Here is a 25,386-nt window from a genome sequence, read left to right as displayed (position 1 = left end):
GGGTGCATATATATTTACGATTGTTATATCTTCTTCTTGGATTGATCCCTTGATCATTATGTAATGTCCTTCTTTGTCTCTTGTAACAGTCTTTATTTTAAAGTCTATTTTGTCTGATATGAGTATTGCTACTCCAGGTTTCTTTTGATTTCCATTTGCATAGGATACCTTTTTCTAATTCCCTTACTTTCAGTCTGTATGTGTCCCTAGATCTGAAGTGGGTCTCTTATAGACAGCATACATATGGGTCTTGTTTTAGTATCCATGCAGCCAGTCTATGTCTTTTGGTTGGTGTATTTAATCCATTTACATTTAAGGTAATTATTGATATGTATGTTCTTAATGCCATTTTGTTAATTGTTTTGGATTTGTTTTTGTAGGTCTTTTTTCTTCCTTTTCTTTTGTTCTCTTGTCTTGTGATTTGGTAACTATATTTAGTGTTGTGTCTGGATAGCTTTCTCTTTTTTGTGTATGTATCTACTATAGATTATTGGTTTGCAGTTCCCATGAGGTTTTTTTTTTTTTTTTTTTTTTTTTTGCGGTACGCGGGCCTCTCACTGCTGTGGCCTCCCCTGTTGCAGAGCACAGGCTCCAGACGCGCAGGCTCAGTGGCCACAGCTCACGGGCCTAGCCGCTCCGCGGCATGTGGGATCTTCCCGGACTGGGGCACGAACCCGTGTCCCCTGCATCGGCAGGCGGACTCTCAACCACTGCACCACCAGGGAAGCCCCTCCCATGAGGTTTTGATATAGCAGTCTCTCTATATATATGATTGTTTAAGTTTCTGGTCTCTTAATATCTAATGCATTTCCAGTATCCTGCATTTGTACTCTCCTCTTCTCACAGTTGCTGGCTTTGATATCATATTTGTGTGTGGGTGATTTCCTACCTTTACTTTATATTTGCCTTTACCAGTGAGCTTTCCCATTTGTAATTTTCTTGTTTCTAGTTGTGGCCTTTTCTTTTCTGCCTAGAGAAGCTCCTTTAGGATTGTTGTAAAGCTGGTTTGGTGGTGCTGAATTCGCTTAGGTTTTGCTTGTCTGTAAAGCTTTTGATTTCTCCATCAAATCTGAATGAGGCGCTTGCTGGGTAGAGTATTCTTGGTTGTAGGTTTTTCCTTTTCATCATTTTAAATACATCATGCCACTCCCTTCTGGCCTGCAGAGTTTCTGCTGAAAAATCAGCTGATAACCTTATGGGGATTCCCTTGTATGTTATTTGTTGCTTTCCCCTTGTTGCTTTTAATATTTCTTCTTTGTCTTTAATTTTTGTCAGTTTGATTAATATATGTCTTGGTGTGTTCCTCCTTGGGTTTATCTTATATGGGACTTTCTGCACTTCCTGGACTTGAGCGAGTGTTTTCCTTCTCACGTTAGGGAAGTTTCCAGCTATAATCTCTTCAAATATTTTCTCAGGCCCTTTCTGTCTCTCTTCTCCTTCTCGGCCCCCTATAATGTGAATGTTGGTGCATTTAATGTTGTCCCAGAGGTCTCTGAGACTGTCCTCATTTCTTTTCATTGTTTTTTCTTTATTCTGTTCTGCAGCAGTGATTTCCACCACTCTGTCTTCCAGCTTACTTATTTGTTCTTCTGCCTCATTTATTCTGCTGTTGATTCCTTCTAATGTATTTTTCATTTCAGTTATTGTATTGTTCATCTCTGTTTGTTTGTTCTTTAAATCTTCTAGCTCTTTGTTAAACATTTCTTGTATCTTCTCGATCAGTGCCTCCATTCTTTTTCTCAGATCTTGGATCATCTTTACTATCGTTACTCTAAATTATTTTTCAGGTAGATTTCCTATCTCCACTTCACTTAGTTATTCTTTTGGGTTTTCATCTTGTTCCTTCGTCTGGAGCATATTTCTCTGTCGTCTCATTTTGTGGAACTTTCTGTGTGGATGGACTCCTTTCCACAGGCTGCAGGATCATAGCTCCTCTTGCTTCTGGTGTCTGGCCCCTGGTGTGTGAGGCTGGTCCTGAGACTTGTTCAGGCTTCCTGGTGGGAGGGATGGGTGCCTGCCCACTGGTGGGTGGAGCTGGGTCTTGTCCCTCTGGTGGGCAGGGCCATGTCAAGGGGGTGTGTTTAGGGATGGCTGTGACCTCAGTACAGCTTTAGGCAGCCTGTCTGCTGATGGGTGGGGCTGTGTTCCTGTCTTGCTGGTTGTTTAGCCTGAGGCGTCCAGCCCTGGAGCCTGTAGGCTGTTGCATAGGACCAGGTCTTTGTGCCAAAATGGGGACCTCCCGGAGAGTTCACAATGATCAGTATTCCCTGGGGCCTCTGCCACCAGTGACCTTACCCCACAGAGAGCCACAGACAACCCCTGCCTCCACAGGAGACCCTCCAAACCCACAGGTAGGTCTAGCCCAGGCTCCTATGAAGTCACTTCTTTGTGCTGGGTCCCAGTACACATGAAATCTTGTGTGCGTCCTCAAGAGTGGGGTCTCTGTTTCCCTCAGTCCTGTGGAGCTCCTGCACTCAAGGCCCACTGGCCTTCTAAGCCAAATCTCTGGGGGCTCCAATTCCAGACCCTCAGGCTGGGGAGCCTGACATGGGGCCCAGAACTCTCACTCCTGTGAGAGAATCTCTGTAATACAATTATTTTCCAGTTTGTGGGTCGCCCATCTGACTGGTATGGCATTTGATTATATTGCAGAAGTGCCCCTCCTACCATCTAGTTGTGGCTTTTCTTTGTCTTTGGATATAAAATATCTTTTTTTGTAGGTTCCAGTCTTTTTTGTCCATGGTTGTTCAGCAGTTAGTTGTGATTTGGGTGTTTTCATGTGAGGAGGTGAGCTCAAGTCCTTCTACTCTGCCATCTTGTCGGGAATCGAGAGGTTGCTTTTGGTTTGGATGCTTGCTGCCTCTTTCCTCAGTGTGTGTTGGCTGTTATTCCTTTGATATGAGGTGTGTAGGTGCAGCAGGCCATGTGCACACCTGATACAGCAGGGACAGCAATCGGCTCTTCCTCCCGTGTATCCCAGTGGCAACCATAGCCCACAGACTCCCTGGACAGCAGGGGCAGTGCTTGACACCTGCTCGCTGCCTGTGCACACTCCCCAGATGGTGGGGGCAGCGATTGCCACCTGCTCACAGGTTTCCCAACAGTAGCGGTGGCCCACGCCCCCCCGGGACAGTGGGGGCAACACTTGGCGCCCATTCACGGGTCTTGCAGCAGCGGCCCTCGCACTCCCAGGACAGCAGGGGCAGCAACTGGATCCTGCTCGCAGGTCTCTTAGTGGTGGCAGCTACCTGTGCTCACCTCTGGAGCCCATAATGACAGTGGCGGTGGCCTGTGCCTGTCTCTGGAGCCCACAGTGGCAGTGGCAGCTCACACCTGCCCCCAGAGCTTGTGTAGGTGGTGTCCTGTTGCCTGATACCATGCATGCAGGGAAAGAAGCTCCTGTAGTGGTCCCACCCCTCTCCTTGCACACCCCCCAGCAGTGGCACCTTGCCTCTCTCGTTGGCCCAGGCTTCTTCTGAGCACACCCTCAGTTGCCACACTCTAGCCTCTTCAGGCTGTCTCCACACAGCCAACCCCGGTCCTCTCCCTGGGTCTGACCTCCAAAACCTGAGCTTCAGCACCCAGCCTCCGCCCACACCGGTGGACAAGCATCTCAGCCTGGGTAGTACAAGGTGATGGTACCAACGTCTGTCCAGGTCACTCTCCATTTTGCCTTCCGCAGTCCGGTTTCTGCACTCTGCTCAAGGCTCCAAAGCTCCCCTTCCATCCAGGTTGATCTCCCTGCCAGTGAGGGGACTTCCCAGGGTGTGGGAACCTTACCTCCTTCACAGCTCCCTCCCTAGGGTGTAGGTCCCATCCCAATTCTTTTCTCTTTCTCTTTTCTTTTTTTCTTTTTCTTTTGTCCTTCCTGGTTACATGGAGGTTTTCTTGCCCTTTAGGAAGTCTGAGGTCTTCTGCCAGTGTTCGGTAGATGTTTTGTGCAAATCGTTCCACTTGCAGATGTGTTTTTGACGTATTTGTAGGAAGAGGTGAGCTCCACGTCTTACTCATCCGCCATCTTGATTCCTCTCCCTCATTGTAATTTTGATTTGCGTTTCTCTAATAATTAGTGAAGTTGAGCATTTTTTCATGTGCCTATTGGCCATTTGTATGTCTTTGGAGAAGTGTCTATTTAGGTCTTCTGACCATTTTTTGATTGGGTTTTTTTTTATTATTATTATTGAGTTGTATGAGTTGTTTGTAAATTTTGGAAATTAAGCCCTTTTCAGTTGCATCATTTGCAAATACTTTCTACCAGTCTGTAGGTTGTCTTTTTGTTTTGTTTATGGTTTCCTTTGCCTTGCAAAAGCTTATAATTTTGATTAGGTCCCATTTGTTTATTTTTGCTTTTATTTTTATTGCCTCAGGAGACTGACCTAAGAAAACATTACTACAGTTTATGTCAGAGAATGTTTTGCCTATGGTCTCTTCTTGGAGTTTTATGGTGTCATGTCTTATATTTAAGTCTTTAAGCCATCTTGAGTTTATTTTTGTATATGGTGTGAGGGAGTGTTCTAACTTCATTGATTTACATGTGGCTGTCCTGCTTTCCCACCACCACTTGCTGAAGAGACTGTCTTTTCTCCATTGTATGTTCTTGCCTCTTTTTTCAAAGGTTAATTTACTGTAGGTGTGTGGATTTATTTCTAGGCTCTCTATTCTGTTCCATTGATCCATATGTCTGTTTTTGTGCCAGTACCACACTGTTTTGATTACTGTAGCTTTGTAGTATTGTCTGAGTCTGGGAGGGTTATGCCTCCATCTTTGTTCTTTCTCCTCAGAATTGCTTTGGCAATTCTGGGTCTTTTATGGTTCCATATAAATTTTAGGATTATTTGTTCTAGTTCTGTGAAAAATGTCATGGGTAATTTGATAGGGATTGCATTAAATCTGTAGATTGCTTTGGATAGTATGGTCATTTTAACAATATTAATTCTTCCAATCCAAGAGCATAGAATATTTTTACATTTCTTTGAATCATCTTCAGTTTCCTTTATCAATGCTTTATAGTTCTCAGCATATAAGTTTTTTACCTCCTTGGTTGGGTTTATTCCTAAGTATTTTTTCGGGGGGGTGTGCAATTTTAAAAGGGATTGTTTTTTTTACTTTCCCTTTCTGGTATTTCATTGTTAGTGTAAAGAAATGCAACAGATTTCTGTATGTTAATCTTGTATCCTGATACCTTGCTGAATTTATTTACCAGTACTAGTAGTTTTTGCGTGGAGTCTTTAGGGTTTTCTATATATATTATCATGTCATCTGCATATACTTACAATTTTATCTCTTAAAAGGGACCATTTTGTAACTCAATAAACAACTAGACTCTTTAATATTTGTTCGGTGGGCATATTGATTAAATTATCATTAATATTTTACATGAAATCTTAAGACCATATATTTCAAAAGTTTAATTTTTTCTTTCTTAAGAATTGTAGGTATGGGCTTCCCTGGTGGTGCAGTAGTTGAGAGTCCACCTGCTGATGCAGGGGACACGGGTTTGTGGCCCGGTCCGGGAAGATCCCACATGCCGCAGAGCGGCTGGGCCTGTGAGCCATGGCCACTGAGCCTGCGCGTCCGGAGCCTGTGCTCTGCAAAGGGAGAGGCCACAACAGTGAGAAGCCCGTATACCGCAAAAAAAAAAAAAAAAAAAGAATTGTAGGTATAGTTTAAAGTTTTCAGTCTGGTTGATTAGAATATTTTATTGTATTTTTATTAAATCAGTACAGGAATGCTAGAGGGAATTTAAGTTTCACTTTGGGAGCGAAATATTAGGTTAGAGGTCGCCTTCTCCACTTCTCATTCATGCAAAAATTTTCTCGAAAACACTAATTAGATGAACTTCTTATTTTTGCTTAAACACCTCCACCTTTCCAGTGAATGCAAGCTCACATGCTTTGCAAGACAGCCCTTAACCCTTCTAGATAATTATGGATGATAGGAAATTCTTATATTGACCTGAAATCAGCCTAATTTATACTGGCCATTCTGGTCTCTGTAATTATATAAAGTAAATATTACTTCCTCTTCCACATGAAAGCTCTTCAGGTGTTTGAACAAACCTATCATCATATCATGCTCCATGTTGTTACTGAACTATGATTATCTAGAATAAATTGCTTTGTTTCCTCTTCTAGATCCATAACATCTTGTGTGCTTTCCCAAATATATTCAAATGATTAGTGCCCTTTAAAAGTGTCACTGCTTAGAGCTGATTAGAGAACTCTGGTGTGTTGGAACCATTACAGAGCACAGTGAAACTAGGCTCTTGCTCTGGACATCTGCTTCTAGCAAGAGTTTAGGATTATTTTAGCATCTTTCTTATCGCTGTTTACCGTTTACTTATTTTGACTGGAACCCTCAGACCTTTAGTATTTTATTTGCTTTTAAACATAACTTACCTATGTGCTTTATGTGCCTTTCAACACATATTCAGGATTTAACTTTTAGTTATATTTGACATAAAAATTTATTCAATTTCAGAAAATCAGTATCCATTTTCAGTCTTGATTCTGGTATTCTGTGGACATTATTCATTCATTCCATTTTCAGTCATCCACAGATTGGGCAGGCATGCAGTCTTATCTTTGTGTCATAAACAAAAATGGTAAACATCCCATCTCTTGGTGCCAATCTCCCTCTCCTTCTGCCTAGGCTTTAGTCACTCTGGCTTTTTTTTTTTTTTTTTTTTTAACATCAAAGTCACCATACTCCTTCCTATGTTGGGCACTTTCTATAACCTCTGCCAGGAATGTCCTCCCCTTGCCGTGCCTCTATCCCTCTCTTCTCTGGCTAACTCTGACTGATAGCAAATCAAATGTTTGCCCAAGGACTTCTTCCCTGTCACAAGACTAGGTCAAGTCCCCCTTTTATAGGCTTTCAGTTCCCTATACTTGTTTGGCTTAGCACTTATTATTTTGAAATTACGTATTTATTGGTGTGATTGTTGTCTCTTCCCCACTGAATCAGATGCTCCATGGTGGCAAGAACCCTGTTTCTTACATTCACTATTGTATCCCCAGAACACAGCACAGTGCCAGGCATATGGTGCTTGTTGAATTTAATTTTTTAAAAGGCCATGTAACAGTGGCTCCCTAACACCGGTGTACAGCCTTTGGCTCCTGATGATGTTTTCACACATCTGGATTAGAACAAGAAAAATAAGGACCATAGTGTTACTGTATGCAGTATACATCAGTGTGAAATTACTGCCTTCTTGGGAAGGACTTTTATTCTACTATTATATCCTTCTATTTCCTAGGTTATAAGTTATTCTTTAAATTTTTGTTAAGTTTTAGGGATTTTTTCATTTATTTTTGGAAACTATCCTTACTTAGAATAGAAATAAATGTGCAACACCATGGTGCTTTGAGACTTTACTAGACTATGAAATCCAGAAATTACTAATGTTGAGTACGCTAGAGACCTCCTCTAAGCTAAAATCTTTGTTTCTCTTTGAATATGATTGCTATGAATCCACTTGGCTATATTTAAAGTATATAATTTTGCCTTCAGAGATGTTTTTTTAGTGGCCTGGATCTTCCTCAACAACTTCCTTTCATTTATCTCTGTAATACATATTTATCATTGCCAAGTAGGCTCAGATTCAAAACAGTAATTGTTGAGTTTTTCTCTTTAGAACAGTTGTACTTTTCCTATATTTAATGTGACTAAAAGAATAAACCTCAAATATAACACATTAAATTTGAATACAAAATTTGCATATTTATGGTTACTGAGGACTTATTGTAAATGATTTTATATTTTAAAGTTATATATTTTATATTTTAGAGTTATAACTTTTCAATTTTTTGATTAAATGATAAAGCAGGTTTCCTGACAAAATTTTTCCTATAAATTATTACTATTTCACCTGCTTTATATGATATGAGTGTTAATTCAGGTGAGGTAAAATGATAGTCTTTGATGTGTAAATAAAATGGAATTTCTTGTAGGAGGGGGAAGGATCAGATTCTTTTTAATTTTAATGCTTTTTTCTTTTTCTAACTTTATTTTTTTAAAAGAACTCTAATATTAGCTTTGTGGCTTTGTTAATTTAACCTCTCTGTGCTTGTTTCCTTAGCTATCTTGTTTCTTCATCTGTGAAATGGTTATCATGAGGATTTAAATGACTAAATTCATGAATACATATAAAGTACTTAGAAGATTGTGTTACACAGTAGAAGTGGTGAACCAATATTAGTTGATTTTACTATTATTAGTAGTGGTATTCGTATTGAATTGGGATTTCCTTATTCAGCTGTAGAATATATCAGGATAGATAAATACTAAAAATTTATCTTATTTTCTATTTTAACCATACCTCAGTGCTTAATATTTTGATAAATCATTATTTACCAAAGGAGAAAAAACTTTCTAGAATAAACACATCCAACTCTTCTCTAGCCACAATATATAGAATTATATCCTTCAAGACTTTAGAGTGATTATTAAATAAATGTTTTGTGATTAAATTTTAAGTCAATTCAGTAACTTATTGATCTACATTGATAGTAGATTATTAAAGTAGTGATCCAGCCTTTTGACTAAAATATCACCTTCATATTTAGAAAACAAGTTATATAAATTCTAAATTAAAAATACCTAGAGGAGGGACTTCCCTGGTGGCGCAGTGGTTAAGAATCCGCCTGGGGCTTCCCTGGTGGTGCAGTGGTTGAGAGTCTGCCTGCCGATGCAGGGGACATGGGTTCGTGCCCCGGTCCGGGAGGATCCCACCTGCTGCGGAGCGGCTGAGCCTGTGAGCCATGGCCACTGAGCCTGCGTGTCCGGAGCCTGTGCTCCGCAACGGGAGAGGCCACAACAGTGAGAGGCCCGCGTACTGCCAAAAAAAAAAAATAGAATCCACCTGCCAGTGCAGGGGACATGGGTTCAAGCCCTCGCCCGGGAAGATCCCACATGCCCTGGAGCACCTAAGCCCGTGTGCCACAGCTCTTGAACCTGCACTCTGAGAGCCCATGAGCCACAACTACTGAGCCTGTGTGCCACAACTGCTGAAGCCCACGTGCCTAGAGCCCGTGCTCTGCAACAAGAGAAGCCACCGCAATGAGAAACCCAGGCACTGCAACGAAGAGTAGCCCCCGCTCGCCACAACTAGAGAAAGCCCGCATGCAGCAACAAAGACCCAATGCAGCCCAAATTAATTAATTAATTAATTAAAAAATAAATACTTAGAGGAGTTAAAAAGCAAACGCACTTTTTTTCTAAGCAGAAAATGTAACATAGTTGAATTAGCTAAAAAGTCTGTTTAATTTACATATATTTTACAATTAAAATTAAGTTGTACATTTATAAATAAAGTAATGCTACAATAAATTTTTTAGCAGATCTATATATACCACAATTATACATCACAGTATATCCTAGCGTTAAAGAATATAAGCACTAGAATCTAAAAAACATGAGTTCAAATTTCGCTTCAACCATTTACCAGCTGTTTTTTTCATATAAATTTATTATTCATTTTTGGCTGTGTTGGGTCTTCATTGCTGCACGCGGGCTTTCCTTCTGGTGCCGTGAGCGGGGGCTACTCTTTGTTACAGTGCACATGCTTCTCATTGCGGTGGCTTCTCTTGTTGCGGAGCACAGGCTCTATCTAGGTGCACGGACTTCAGTAGTGTGGCACGCAGGTCTCAGTAGTTGTGGCTCGCAGGCTCTAGAGCACAGGCTCAGTAGTTGTGGCACACAGGCTTAGTTGCTCCGTGGCATGTGGGATCTTCCCAGACCAGGGCTCCCTGCATTGGCAAGCGGATTCTTAACCAATGCGCCACGAGGGAATTGCTACCAACTGTTTAACTTTTTGGGGGGGGCTGAGTTGGGTCTTCGTTGCTGCGCGTGGGCTTTCTCTAGTTGTGGCTAGCAGAGGTTTCTCTTCGTCGTGGTGTGCGGGCTTCTCATCGCAGTGGCTTCTCTTGTTGCACAGTACGGGCTCTAGGTGTGCAGACTTCAGTAGTTGCAGCCCCCGGCCCCTAGAGTGTGCAAGCTTCAGAAGTTGCAGTGCATGGGCTCATTAGTTGTGGTGTACAGGCTTAGTTGCTCCTTGGCATGTGGGATCTTCCTGGACCAGGGATCGAACTCGTGTCCCCTGCATTGGCAGGCGGATTCTTAACCACTGCACCACCAGGGAAGTCCCCAGCTGTTTAACTTTAGATAAGTCACTCAACTCTATTTCCTTATCTGTCAACTAGGAATATAATAATGCCTACCTCTTAGGGTTATTGGAAGAAATAAATGAGATAATATATGAAAGCTCTTAGTGATAATATATGAAAGCTCTTAGTTTGGAGCCTGACATGGTAAGCAGTCAGGAAATGTTCTTAGGAAAATTATATGAGGTAAACAAACTTCCTATTAAATACAATCACTTAAATGCCTCTGTGTGTGTGTTGTGTGTGTGTAATGGTTTTTAACTTGGCAAAATTATAGGAATTCACCCTCCCAATAAGATAAATGAATCCTGTATTCTCATTTACCTGTATGATCTTTAAAAAATAGAACTGTAAATCTTTACTTTAAAATATAGTTGTTTAAATAAATTCCATCTTAGGCTCATGTAAGTCTGTTGAGATCTCATTTAAAAGTATTCCTGTTTTTTTTATTTTCTTGAAGGGATGGGTATGTTGCCATTTTTATATTACATGTAAAAGTAACTTTTATGTATATTTGACAGAAACGATGTGAAGCAACACTCTTTTTGGATTTCATAAGACATCATTTCATCATGGGACAGCAAATTTCGGATCAGACGCAGCTGGTTCTTAACAAGTTACCAGAAAAAGTAGCAAAACATGTCACATTGGTTCGAGAAAGTGGCTCCTTAACTTATGAAGAATTTCTTGGAAGAGTAGCAGAACTTAATGATGTGTAAGACTTGCTCTTTTTCATTTTATTTTCTCCCCCTGACGTATGCCCCAGTGTTGTGACTGTCTGAGCGATAACCACACGTAATGGTTGGTAAGAGAATGTGTTCAGCAGCGGTTAGCAAATATTTATTGAGTACTATAAGACTTTCTATGTAGCTATCTAAAATTATGTCATAGGACTAAAAGAACAGAAGGAGCTTAAAACTGAATTTTGAACACAGGCATGTAAATTGACCCTTGTTTGAAAGCACTAAAGGAGGTGCATAACAGAAGAGAATATACCAGTTAGTCATCTAGAGAAAGGCGCCTAGGATAGTCAAAGGGCACTTCAGGTTTCTGAATATCAACCAGTTCATCTAGTTAATAAATAAGTCTTCTGTGTTTGTTCATTGAACCATTATTTTGCCAGAGAAATATATATATGGTAATAATTCATTTGTCATCACTGAAGAATAAGATATTTTGTTTATAAATATTTTCTAATTAGCTATCATGTTTACATCTCTACTTAACTCTTGAATAGATTTCTAAGATGGAGTATGAACTTCTCTGCCTCCTTAGCACATCCAATAGAACAGCCTTCTCTTTGTGAATTATTCTTTATTAAATCAATTTTTATACTGATCTGTATAGAAGCTATTAAAATATACCGAGCTCTGTCCCTGAATGACCCCAGATTGCTATACTTTTTAAATATTTGATTTTTGTTTGTGTGTTCTCCCTTAGTGACAGGAGAGCAGATGTCACTTCTTTCTATTAAGTCTTCCTCTAGCACCACCCATATCCGACTCTCTTTGTATATGTATCTTCTGTTTCCCTGGGGGTATAGTTATAACTTATTGGCATTGCCTTTTAAATGAGATCTTAAAGGTTCTTTCTTTAGTCTGTTCAACTTAGCTAACGTTCACTGAGCACATAGTATGTGCAAGGCACTCTCCTGACAGTCAGACATTTTAACTGAGACCTAAAGTGATTACCCAAGTATCGATGGCAGATCCAGCTTTTCCCAAGTCTGAAGATCTTTCCACTATCCCATATTACCTCTCCTTAAACCCCAAAAAGGCCAAACAAAATCACCAAGCAGTTTGGAACCACTTAGTATATATAAATTTATATTATAGTCACTGTTAATAGTTTAGAGTAAAATACATGAATGTACTCCTTAAGCTTTGCAATAACTATATTGGATAAGAGACATATTATACTTGGCCATTTAGAACACATTAGATAAAGAGAAGGAAGTGCAGTCTTTTTATGGACATGGCTGGAGTGTCCTGTTATTTGCCAGTCATGAAGAATAAAGCATTCTTAACTCTTAAAAGTTATCTTAGAAGATCATTTCTTTTAAGAACACTGGATTTCACTCATTAAAAACAGACAAACCAAAAAAAAAGCCCTGTATGGATATATGGATGGATCCTGTGTAGATATATATATAAATGCGTAGAAAATGAACTGGAAGGATATACACAGCTCTCTGGGGAGGTGATGGAAAAGGGGAGCAGAGAAGGGAGATTTTACATTTTACTGTGTATATTTGTGTATTGTCTGATCTTTTATAATAAAAATGTAGTCATGGGTTTTTAAAACTCTAGCATTTTACTTTGTTCTTTTTTTTTTTTTTTAAAGATCATCCAAATGGTAGCATTTGAGGCATTACTTCTGAGACTATATTCTTAAGGAATAAAATTCAATTGAGAATTTAATAGTATCATAAGAGTGGAATTTTTATAGTGGAATTTTTATGTTTATTGTATCAATTTTTTTGAAGAGTAATCAATGACATTTGCCATCCCTTTAGAGTCTTAGAACTTATATACAAAAAAACCTAGTCTATTATATGAAATTTTGTTTTTTGGCCTAAAGATACTGGATAAAATGTGTCCTATGAAAACATCCTCAAGCTAAGCTTACTGTGTAATATAGAGGTGATGGTAAAAGAGTATCTCCCTTTTATTTATTAGCATAGAATGTTTCTGACTGGATTTGCTTCTTAAAACCAATTCCTCTGGGTCAGAGTTGGGCATTTCACAGTTCAGTGCTGTCTGAGAACTATAAAGTTAAACCTACGCAAAGGACGCATGGCTTGATAGCTAGAAAACAGAACTGGGAACTGGCAGTACTACTTTCACTGGCAGACTTTGTTACCTAGGGCTAGTTACTTAATTTTCAATGGCCTCAATTTATTTAGCTGTAAGTGTCTTAGTTCTGAGTGTGATATCCCCACTGGTGCTCAGAGAGAAATGTGAGTAATGATAAAAGGGAGCTGCAATACTTATGTCTTTGAACTGATTTAAATTGGCATTGATGCACAATATTGAGTTATCCTAAAAAGTGTTATGTTTTTATGTTAGTATCCTGTTGCTTTCTAAATCAGAATTACTCTGCTAGGGGAGGACAGTAAAGTTACATAAGCGTCTCAAAATCATTTGCTTCATCCAGTTTCAAATTATCTGTAAAAATTGTTTTCAAAGAGGTATATAAGTGTTGTTGCTTAAGGAAGGACTCAACCAAGATCAAGATTTTTGCACACTTTATATACATCTGAGGCACTAGTCAAAATATGGGTAAATGAAACCAGCTAAATTTTTTCTTTAAGTACCTGATTCCTTGCACATGTTTTTCCTAGTTGTCTTTGTTAGAAATTTAAAGACCATTGAGATAGAGATATGAAACAAATAGATTTATAAATATCATTCCACTATGCTTTCCACCTTGAAAATTAAATTGTATGTTTATAGTCAAAACATTCTCTATCCCTATATTTTAAAAATCTAATTATTAGAATTACCACTATTGTTATTTGTCTTTCTGTGTTTTCTTCACATTTCCTCCTTTGTCTTAAACTTTCTTGAATGTGGTTTCGTAGCTCCATTATTTTACATGACTTTTCATAAAATTAACGAATGTGTTTACCTCTTTTCAGAACTGCTAAAGTGGCTTCTGGCCAGGAAAAACATCTTCTCTTTGAGGTACAACCTGGGTCTGATTCCTCTGCCTTTTGGAAGGTGGTTGTACGAGTAGTCTGTACCAAGGTGAGAATGATAGAGATTTCCAACTCTGAGCTTAAACTGTTTTGGTGGTTAGAACCACATTTAATAGTATAATGTAATATAGTGGAAATAAATGTTTATAATTTGGTTGTTATTAACATTTATTTGTAAAACCATATAAAACAGTTTTGATACTATTTTTGCCTTCCAGGTTAACTGTTTGAATTTCATTGATTGTATAATTGCCATACAGCAGAGATTTATATTTTAATTTAATTTATTTATTTTTGGCTGTGTTGGGTCTTCGTTGCTGCGTGCGGGCTTTCTCTAGTTGCGGCGAGCAGGGGCCACTCTTTGTTGCAGTGCAAGGGCTTCTAACTGCGGTGGCCTCTCCTGTTGTGGAGCACCGGCTCTAGGCGCTCGGGCTTCAGCAGTTGCAGCACGCGGGCTCAGTAGTTGTGGCACACAGGCTTAGTTGCTTCACGGCATGTGGGATCTTCCCGGACCAGGTATTGAACCCGTGTCCCCTGCATTGGCAGGTGGATTCTTAACCATTGCGCCACCAGGGAAGTCCAAGCAGAGGTTTTTATAATCAAGGAAAGTGGTAGTAAATGCTCATCCTTATCTTGTACCTCTCTTTTTGGATTTTAACTGACTGTGGAATCCTAAAGTAACACCCTACTTAGCTCTAAGATGACTTCTTAAAAATTAAGTGTCTCTTAGTTCATCTTTAAATTTTAGAAAATAGAGTATATCAACTGTGCTAAAAAATATGATGGCAGCTGTCATAGACTATTAGGAAGCCTCATCCACTAATGGGTAGATTAGAATATGTGGTTCTTAACCTTTTTGAGGCCATAGAACTTTTGGTGAAATTGAAGGCATGAATTTTATTAAGCTTCCTCCTATCCCAACCTGTGCTCTAAAACACAATAAAATCATCCATATGCATATAAACAATAAGTTGGGCATTCATGAATGCCTTTATTTCAACTCCTGATCAATCCATGAAGAACTCCTGGGTAAAGAGATTTTTTTCTTTTGTATCATGGACCCTGGATGTTACCCAAATAATATGCCACATTTCCCCAGTGGGTTCATTGCCACTACTATGCTATAAGTGGAGTAGGATTGATTGTGTTTAGTTGATCGAATTTGAAGGTCTAATTATTTAAGTAATAAAAGAACTTTAAAAAGGGTTAGAGGAACCAAGACAGAGAGATCTTAATTCCAGACTTGGCAAAGTGCCTGAAGTTGAATGGTGCCTGTTAAAGTTTATAGTTGATTTAGAGAAAATATATAGTATAGTTTAATACCACTCAGCTGGGTCTATCAACACTGAACATTTGCTTATTGATTTTTTTTAAGTCCAAATGTTAAAAAGCACTTAATAGCTGCCAGAGAACCATCATTCAAAAATTTTTTGCATTATTCATCACAGAGGTAGTTAATGTGATACTAGTGTGGTGTGGGTAGCAGTGTAACTTTATATAGTGTATAGTATGTCACAAATCATAGTAACAGAATACACACTGAAATACAGCTTGATCCAAGATCACATTTTGTTATTTATACTTAGATTACTGGGCTCAAAAACTGTATACCAGGGCTTCCCTGGTGGCGCAGTGGTTAAGAACCCACCTGCCAGTGCAGGGGACATGGTTCGAGCCCTGGTCCGGGAAGATCCCACATGCCGCGGAGCATCTAAGCCCATGCACCACAACTACTGAGCCTGTGCTCTACAGCCCGTACACCACAACTACTGAAGCCTGCATGCCTAGAGCCTGTGCTCCACAATAAGAGAAGCCACCACAAGGAGAAGCCCACGCACCACAACGAAGAGTAGCCCCTGCTCACCGCAACTAGAGAAAGCCCGCACGCAGCAACGAAGACCCAACACAGCCAAAAATAAAAAACAAACAAATAAATAAATAAATTTATTTTTAAAAATACTGTATACCGAACATATTTTTCCATTTTCTGTTTGTTTTGGGGTTTATATTATATTTATATTAAGTTCATTAGCGGTTTTTTACAGTGTTAAAAATATGCATACTCCCAAAAGAACTTTGGGAATCTGCAACTTTTGAATTTGCAAAGGAGTAAGGTAAAGAAGAAATGAAGAACTGTGCTTAAAACATGTAAAACCATTCAAATAGACTAAGTAAATCTCATACAGTACTCCCATCATCTTCGAGTTTACACTGCACATAATCTTTCAGGACTGTTTGAAAGTCAACTTCAGAGGACACATGGGTGAATTTATAAGAACTCTAGTGACAAAGGTCATTTCTGAGAACTGTGCATTCTTTCTCCTTTTCTTGCTCTCTCTTCCACAGTAACCATCCAGCTGATCTTTTCAGTTTTACCTCTACTAAGTTTCACTTGAGTTTATTTGTAACACAAAGTTCACACTCTCAAGGAGACTGTAACTAATGCTCAGGCCCCTCTTTCTTCTCATCCAGATTACTTTAGATTCTGTGATTAATCTCCAAGCCTTCAGACTCTTCTCCTAATTCCAATTTATTTATTATTATTTTTAAAATAGATCTTTATTGGAGTATAATTGCTTCACAATACTGTTAGTTTCTGTTGCACAACAAAGCAAATCAGCCATATGCATACACATGTCCCCACATCCCCTTCCTCTTGAGCCTCCCTCCCATCCTCCCTATCCCACCCCCGTAGGTCATCACAAAGCACCGAGCCAATCTCCCTGTGCTATGCTGCTAGGTCATCGCAAAGCACCGAGCCAATCTCCCTGTGCTATGCTGCTGCTTCCCACCAGCCAACTATTTTACATTCAGTAATGTATATATGGTGATGCTACTCTCTCTTCGCCCCAGCTTCGCCCTCCCACCCCATTTCCTCAAGTCCATTTTCTGTGTCTGCCTCTTTATTCCTGCCCTGCAACTAGGTTCATCAGTACCTTTTTTTTTAGATTCCATATATATGCATTAGCATATGGTATTTGTTTTTCTCTTTCTGACTTATTTCATTCTGTATGACAGACTCTAGGTCCATCCACCTCACTACAAATAACTCAATTTCATTTCTTTTTATGGCTGAGTAATATTCCATTCTATTTTTAGCTTTTTAAGGAACCTCCATACTGTTTTCCATAGTGATTGTATCAATTTACATTCCCACCAACAGTGCAGGAAGGTTCCCTTTTCACCACACCCTTTTCAGCATTTATTGTTTCTAGAATTTTTGATAATGGCCATTCTGTCCTGCGTGAAGTGATACCTCATTGTAGTTTTGATTTGCATTTCTCTCATAATTAGTGATGTTGAGCATCTTTTCATGTGCCTTTTGGCTATCTGTATGTCTGCCTTGGTGAAATGTCTATTTAGGTCTTCTGCCCATTTTTTAACTGGATTGTTTGTTTTTTTGATATTGAGCTACATGAGCTGTTTGTATATTTTGGAAACTAATCCTTTGTCTGTTGTTTCATTGGCAAATATTTTCTCCCATTCTGAGTGTTGTCTTTTTGTCTTGTTTATGGTTTCCTTTGCTGTGCAAAAGCTTTAAGGTTAATTAAGTCCCATTTGTTTATTTTTGTTTTTATTTCCATTACTCTAGGAGGTGGGTCAAAAAAGATCTTGCTGTGGCTTATGTCAGAGTGTTTTTCCTATGTTTTCCTCTAAGAGGTTTATAGTGTCTGGTCTTACATTTAGGCTTAAATCCATTTGGAGTTTATTTTTGTGTATGGTGTTAGGTGTAGTATTCTAATTTCATTCTTTTACGTGTAGCTGTCCAGTTTTCCCAGCACCACTTATTGAAGAGGCTGTCTTTTCTCCACTGTATGTTCTTGCCTCCTTGGCATAAATTAGGTGCCCATATGTGCATGGGTTTATCTCTGGGCATTCTATCTTGTACCATTGATCTATATTTCTGTTTTTGTGCCACTACCATACTGTCTTGATTACTGTAGCTTTGTGGTATAGTTTGAAATCAGGAAGCCTGATTCCTCCAGCTCTGTTTTTCTTTCTCAAGATTGCTTTGGCTATTTGGGGTCTTTTGTGTTTCCATACGAATTGTAAAATTTTTTGTTCTAATTCTGTGAAGAATGCCATTGGTAGTTTGTTAGGGATTGCGTTGAATCTGTAGATTGCTTTGGGTAGTATAGCCATTTTCACAATATTGATTCCTCCAATCCAAGAACATGGTGTATTCCTCCATCTGTTTATGTCATCTTTGATTTCTTTCATCAGTGTTTTATAGTTTTCTGAGTACAAGTCTTTCACCTCCTTAGGCAGGTTTATTCCTAGGTATTTTATTTTTGTTGCAATGGTAAATGGGAGTGTTTCCTTAATTTCTCTTTCTGATTTTTCATTGTCGGTGTATAAGAATGCCAGAATTCTAAGAATGTCAGTATAAGAATGTCGGTGTATAAGAATGCCAATTCTCTGCATTAATTTTGTATACTGCTTTTGTTCTAATTCTGTGAAGAATGCCATTGGTAGTTTGTTAGGGATTGCGTTGAATCTGTAGATTGCTTTGGGTAGTATAGCCATTTTCACAATATTGATTCCTCCAATCCAAGAACATGGTGTATTCCTCCATCTGTTTATGTCATCTTTGATTTCTTTCATCAGTGTTTTATAGTTTTCTGAGTACAAGTCTTTCACCTCCTTAGGCAGGTTTATTCCTAGGTATTTTATTTTTGTTGCAATGGTAAATGGGAGTGTTTCCTTAATTTCTCTTTCTGATTTTTCATTGTCGGTGTATAAGAATGCCAGAATTCTAAGAATGTCAGTATAAGAATGTCGGTGTATAAGAATGCCAATTCTCTGCATTAATTTTGTATACTGCAACCTTACCAAATTCATTGATTAATTCTAGTAGTTTTCTGGTGGCATCTTTAGGATTTTCTGTGTATAGTATCATGTCATCTGCAAACAGTGACAGTTTTACTTCTTCTTTTCCAATTTGTATTCTTTTTATTTCTTTTTCTTCTCTGATTGCTGTGGCTAGGACTTGTTGGATTCTGTTTGCTAGTATTTTGCTGAGGGTTTTTGCATCTATGTTCATCAGTGATATAGGCCTGTAGTTTTCCTTCTTTGTGACATCTTTGTCTAGTTTTGGTATTAGGGTGATGGTGGCCTCATAGAATGAGTTTGGGAGTGTTCCTCCCTCTGCTATATTTTAGAAGAGTTTGAGAAGGACAGGTGTTAGCTCTTCTCTAAGTGTCTGATAGAATTCACCTGTGAATCCCTCTGGTCCTGGGCTTTTGTTTATTGGAAGATTTTTAATCACAGTTTCAATTTCAGTGCTTGTGATTGGTCTGTTTATATTTTCTATTTCTTCCTCTTTAGTCTTGGAAAATTGTACGTTTCCAAGAATTTGTCCATTTCTTCATGGTTGTCCATTTTATTGGCATATAGTTGTTCGTAGTAGTCTCTTATAGTCCTTTGTATTTCTGCAGGGTCACTTGTGATTTCTCCTTTTTCATTTCTAATTTTATTGATTTGCGTCCTCTCCCTTTTTTTCTTGATGAGTCTGGCTAAGGGTTTATCAATTTTGTTTATCTTCTCAAAGAACCAACTTTTAGTTTTATTGATCTTTGCTATTGTTTTCTTCGTTTTTATTTCATTTATTTCTGCTCTGATATTTATGATTTCTTTCCTTCTGCTGACTGTGGGTTTTCTTTGTTCTTCTTTCTCTAGTTGTTTTAAGTGTAGGATTAGATTGTTTATTTGAGATTTTTCTTGTTTCTTGAGGTGAGATTGAATTGCTATAAACTTAGCAATTTCTTAGAACTGCTTTTGCTGCATCCCATAGGTTTTGGGGCGTTGTGTTTTCATTGTCATTTGTTTCTTTGTATTTTTTAATTTATTCTTGGCTTTCTTCAGTGATCTCTTGGTTATTTAGTAGTGCACTGTTTAGACTCCATGTATTTGTGTTTTTTACAGTATTTTTCCTGTAGTTGATTTGCAGCCTCATAGTGTAGTGGTCAGAAAAGATGCTTGATATGATTTCAATTTTCTTAAATTTTCTGAGGCTTGATTTGTGGCCCAAGATGTGATCTGTCCTGGAGAATGTTCCATGTGCACTTGAGAAGAAAGTGTATTCTGCCACTTGCAGGTGGAATGTCCTATAAATATCAATTAAATCTATCTCTTCTATTGTGTCATTTAAAGCTGTTTCCTTATTTATTTTCTGTTTAGATGATCTGTCCATTGGTTAAGTGAGGTGTTAAAGTCCCCTACTGTTACTGTGTTACTGTCGATTTCCCCTTTTATGGTTGTTTTAGCATTTGCCTTATGTGTTGAGGTACTCCTGTGTTGGGTGCATAAATATTTATAATTGTTATATTTTTTTCTTGGATTGATCTCTTGATCATTATGTAGTGTCCTTATCTCTTGTTACACTCTTTATTTTAAAGTCTATTTTATCTGATACGAGTATTGCTACTCCAGCTTTCTTGATTTCCATTTGCATGGAATATCTTTTTCCATCCCTTCACTTTCAGTCTGTATGTATCCCTAGGTCTAAAGTGGGTCTCTTGTAGACAGCATATATATGGGTCTTGTTTTTGTATCCATTCAGCCAGTCTGTGTCTTTTGGTTGGCGCATTTAATCCATTTACATTAAAGGTTATTATTGATATGCATGTTCCTATTACCATTTTCTTAATTGTTTTGGGTTTGTTTTTGTGGGTCTTTTTCTTCTCTTGTGTTTCCCGCTTAGAGAAGTTTCTTTAGCATTTGTTGTAAAGGTGGTTTGGTGATGCTGAATTCTCTTTAGCTTTTGCTTTTCTGGAAAAGCTTTTGATTTCTCCATCGAATCTGAATCAGATCCTTCTGGGTAGAGTAATCTTAGTTGTAGGTGTTTCTCTTTCATCACTTTAAGTATATCCTTCCACTCCCTTCTGGCCTGCAGAGTTTCTGCTGAAAAATCAGCTGATAACCTTATGGGGATTCCCTTGTATGTTATTTTTTTTGTTTTTCCCTCGCTGCTTTTAATATTTTTTTAATTTAATTTTTGTTATTTTGATTAATATGTGTCTTGGTGTGTTTTTCCTAGGGTTTACCCTATATGGAACTCTCTGTGCTTCCTGGACTTGGATGACTATTTCCTTTCTCATGTTAGGGAAGTTTTCCACTATAGTCTCTTCAAATATTTTCTCACACCCTTTGTTTTTCTCTTCTTCTTCTGGGACCCCTGTAATTTGAATGTTGGTGCATTTAGTGTTGTCCCAGAGGTCTCTGAGATTGCCTTCAATTCTTTTCATTCTTTTTTCTTTATTCTGCTCCTTGGCAGTTATTTCCACCATTTTGTCTTCCAGCTCATCTATTCGTTCTCCTCAGTTATTCTGTTATTGATTCCTTCTGGTGTATTTTTCATTTCAGTTATTGTTTTGTTCATCTGTGTTTGTTTGTTCTTTAATCCTTCTAGATCTTTGTTAAACATTTCTTGTATTTTCTCAATCCGTGCCTCCATTCTATTTCCGAGATTCTGGATCATCTTTACGGCGCATTTAATCCATTTACATTAAAGGTTATTATTGATATGCATGTTCCTATTACCATTTTCTTAATTGTTTTGGGTTTGTTTTTGTGGGTCTTTTTCTTCTCTTGTGTTTCCCGCTTAGAGAAGTTTCTTTAGCATTTGTTGTAAAGGTGGTTTGGTGATGCTGAATTCTCTTTAGCTTTTGCTTTTCTGGAAAAGCTTTTGATTTCTCCATCGAATCTGAATCAGATCCTTCTGGGTAGAGTAATCTTAGTTGTAGGTGTTTCTCTTTCATCACTTTAAGTATATCCTTCCACTCCCTTCTGGCCTGCAGAGTTTCTGCTGAAAAATCAGCTGATAACCTTATGGGGATTCCCTTGTATGTTATTTTTTTTGTTTTTCCCTCGCTGCTTTTAATATTTTTTTAATTTAATTTTTGTTATTTTGATTAATATGTGTCTTGGTGTGTTTTTCCTAGGGTTTACCCTATATGGAACTCTCTGTGCTTCCTGGACTTGGATGACTATTTCCTTTCTCATGTTAGGGAAGTTTTCCACTATAGTCTCTTCAAATATTTTCTCACACCCTTTGTTTTTCTCTTCTTCTTCTGGGACCCCTGTAATTTGAATGTTGGTGCATTTAGTGTTGTCCCAGAGGTCTCTGAGATTGCCTTCAATTCTTTTCATTCTTTTTTCTTTATTCTGCTCCTTGGCAGTTATTTCCACCATTTTGTCTTCCAGCTCATCTATTCGTTCTCCTCAGTTATTCTGTTATTGATTCCTTCTGGTGTATTTTTCATTTCAGTTATTGTTTTGTTCATCTGTGTTTGTTTGTTCTTTAATCCTTCTAGATCTTTGTTAAACATTTCTTGTATTTTCTCAATCCGTGCCTCCATTCTATTTCCGAGATTCTGGATCATCTTTACTATCATTACTCTGAATTCTTTTTTAGGTAAATTACCTATTTCCTGTTCATTTATTTAGTCTTGTAGCTTTTTACCTTCTTCATCTGTGACATTTTTTTAACATCTTTATTGGAGTATCATTGCTTTGCAATGGTGTGTTAGTTTCTGCTTTATAACAAAGTGAATCAGCTATACATATACATATATAAAAATATGGAACGCTTTACGAATTTGCGTGTCATCCTTGCGCAGGGGCCATGCTAATGTTCTCTGTATCATTCCAATTTTAGTATATGTGCTGCCAAAGCTAGCACTGTGACATGTTTTTTTGCCATCTCTTTTTTTTTTTTTTTTTTTAATGAGTGGGACTGTGTTCCTGTCTTACTGGTTGTTTGGCCTGAGTCTTCCAACACTGGGGTTTGTAGGCTGTTGGGTAGAGCTGGGTCTTGGTGCTGAGATGAGGAACTCCATGAGACCTCGCTCCGATGAATATTCCCTGGGGTCTGAGGTTCTCTGTTAGCCAGTGGTTCAGACTCGGAGTTCCCACGACAGGAGCTTCGGCCTGACCCCAGGCTCATGAACCAAGATCCCGCAAGCCGCCTAGGGTGGCAAAATTTTAAAAAAACAATAACAAAGTAAAAAATAAAATTAGACTAGGAAACTAACAGATATGTTAGGAAGAATATAATAATGAAAATATAGATGAATTAACAACCAGGAGGTACATCAGTACCACAATAGTAAAAAAGAGGAGGAAGGAAAAGAAAAAAAAAAGGGTGGCGGGGGAGGCCTTGGCTGTGGAGGGTGGGGCCTATGCATTGGTGAGGTTTGGGTGGTGGGCGGGGACAATGCTCAGGACCCACAGGGCTGGAAAAGGCCCTGTGGGCTGTGGGGGGTGGAGCTTAGGCTCAAGGAACAGAAGGGGCCCAGGTGTGCCCCCCACCCCTGGCCTCAGAGGGCAGCGGACCTCACCTGGGAGCCCAGCAGGCTTCCTGGGCTCAAATGGGTGGGGCAAACGCCCTCCTCTCCTCTCCTCCGGTCTGGGAGGGCCCCTCCCACTTGCCTCTCCTGATCTCCTCGGCTTCCCTCCTGTACCTCCAAGGACCCATGTGGCCTGGAGGGGATTTTGAGGGCAGGGGATCGGCCTGGGAGCTCATCAGGCTCCCCGGGCCCGAATGGGCAGGGCAATTGCCCTCCACTCCTCTCCCACTCTTCCCAGAGAGTCCCTCCCGCCTGCCTCTCCTGATCTCCCTGGCCTCAGGGGCACCGATCCTGTCTGGCCTCTACTTGTCCTCCCGCCTCAGTCCCCCATATGTCTTACCAATTCACTTCGGGGTTCCTCCCGTCTCCTTGGGCGTAAGAGTCTCCCACCAGTGGCCGGCAGTCGCCCTAGTTGTGGGGAGACGCTAACCCCACATCTTCCCACACCGCCATCTTGACTCCACCTCAGTTCTAATTTATGATGCTGTGAGAATAACCTTTCTAAAGCACAGCTCTCATCAGATCACTTTTCTGTTTAAAATTCCTCAGCACTTCTTCCTTGGCTTCAAAATAGTCCCAACTGGGGCTTCCCTGGTGGCGCAGTGGTTGAGAGTCCACCTGCCGCTGCAGGGGACACGGGTTCGTGCCCCGGTCCGGGAAGATCCCACATGCCGCGGAGCGGCTAGGCCCGTGAGCCATGGCTGCTAAACCTGCACGTCCGGAGCCTGTGCTCCGCAATGGGAGAGGCCACAACAATGAGAGGCCCGCGTACCGCAAAAAAAAAAAAAAAAAAAATAGTCCCAACTCTTTGACCTGGCATTTGAGGCCCTCTACAGTATGGCTCCAAGCTGTCTTTTCTGTTTTACCACTGTCCTCTTTTGCAATCTACAGTCTCACCAGGCTTAACTAATTTAAGCCTGTATAGCTGTTACTTTCCCATCTCGATGCCTCTGCTCATTGAGTTCCCTCATCTAGAATGTCCATTCCTCTGTCGTTTAAATTGCCATCAGATACAAGTCACAAAAAATCCCTATTCCACCAGTTTAAACAAAAACAGTATTTATTTTCTCACTTATCAAGAAACCCTAATATAAAGTAGCTCCTGGATTGGTTAATTCAAAGACCTAGCAGATCCCTCTTTCAAACTCATTGGGTCAATATTAGCTCACATTCCCCTTCTTACACCTACACTGGCAGAGAGGATGTGATTACTGTGATTGGTTTAGATGAGACTAACCAGGATTGACTCCTGAGTCATTTCAGGGAGTGGTAGTCACTAAAACAAAATTAGGGCACTACTGGCACAGTAAAAAGTGGGAATGGCATTTGTTTAATCAGTCAGTAGTTTCTGCCACATCTTTTATTTCTGCATGTCTAAATTTGAGGTCTCCTTAAAGGTCCACCTCAAATACCATCTCATCCATAAAGTTAACCTAAAGAAATTCTTTTGGCTCTTCTAAACTCCAAAAGCACTTTATTTATACTTCATGATTAAATTTTACGTTATGAATAAAATTATTAGTTTAGGTTCTTAGTTTCCCTAGAAGATAGTAAGCTCCTGAGAGCAGGAACTCTGTCTAGATCTTATAGCCTGTAATGCTTAGTACCTGGTAAGAATTCAATATATGTTGAGTGAACAAAAATCTGCTGAAGAAATATTCTCATTTTAAATGACTGGGATAGGTTGAAGCTTTCCTTGTGTATTGATATAGTATAGTACCTAAATTACATTCTCCATCTTTGTTTTATAAATTACTCAGCTCACATCAAAGGTGCCAGTAGAAATTGTAGAAAACTGTAGGAATATGAATGTAGCAGATTTCTGATCCATTAGTTTTCTGTTGCTCTTCTTTGACAAACACAGAATTAATGTTTGATTTTACTATTAGTCAAAAAAATTTTTCTTGCCTCACTATCTCTAACCATTATATCTTTATGGTGATTAAACATCATCCTTAAAATAAGATTCTAAGTTAGAAAAACAAAAGTATTAAAAACATAGGCAATCAGACCTTTCATTTGTATAATTTTTCTTGATTTTAGATCTAAAGAAATGTTTTTTTTTTTTTTTTTTTTTTTTTTTTTTTTTTGCGTTACACGGGCCTCTCACTGTTGCGGCCTCTCCCGTTGTGGAGCACAGGCTCCGGACGCGCAGGCCCAGCGGCCATGGCTC

At 39.1% G+C, this 25,386-nt stretch overlaps 1 protein-coding gene and 1 non-coding gene across 4 annotated transcripts in view; one reads left to right on the top strand and one right to left on the bottom strand.

Moving 5' to 3' along the window:
* The window catches only part of RNF141 (ring finger protein 141), a 49,942-nt gene that overhangs the window by 13,807 nt on the left and 10,749 nt on the right, over positions 1-25,386 (top strand). For all 3 annotated transcript variants that reach the window (XM_028501433.2, XM_055091551.1, XM_028501432.2), the window contains exons 2-3: positions 10,685-10,878; positions 13,804-13,912. In XM_028501433.2, coding sequence (XP_028357234.1) covers positions 10,736-10,878; positions 13,804-13,912 — 252 coding nt within the window. In that variant the 5' untranslated portion in view covers positions 10,685-10,735. The remainder of the gene's footprint in view (positions 1-10,684; positions 10,879-13,803; positions 13,913-25,386) is intronic.
* On the bottom strand, positions 22,440-22,546 carry LOC112063662 (U6 spliceosomal RNA). The gene has a single exon (XR_002891104.1). It is a non-coding gene; the product is annotated as a U6 spliceosomal RNA (small nuclear RNA).

This window comes from Physeter macrocephalus, chromosome 16 (genome assembly GCF_002837175.3).
Source record: "Physeter macrocephalus isolate SW-GA chromosome 16, ASM283717v5, whole genome shotgun sequence".
Taxonomy (NCBI): domain Eukaryota; kingdom Metazoa; phylum Chordata; class Mammalia; order Artiodactyla; family Physeteridae; genus Physeter; species Physeter macrocephalus.
This window is presented reverse-complemented; position numbering and strand designations above follow the sequence as displayed.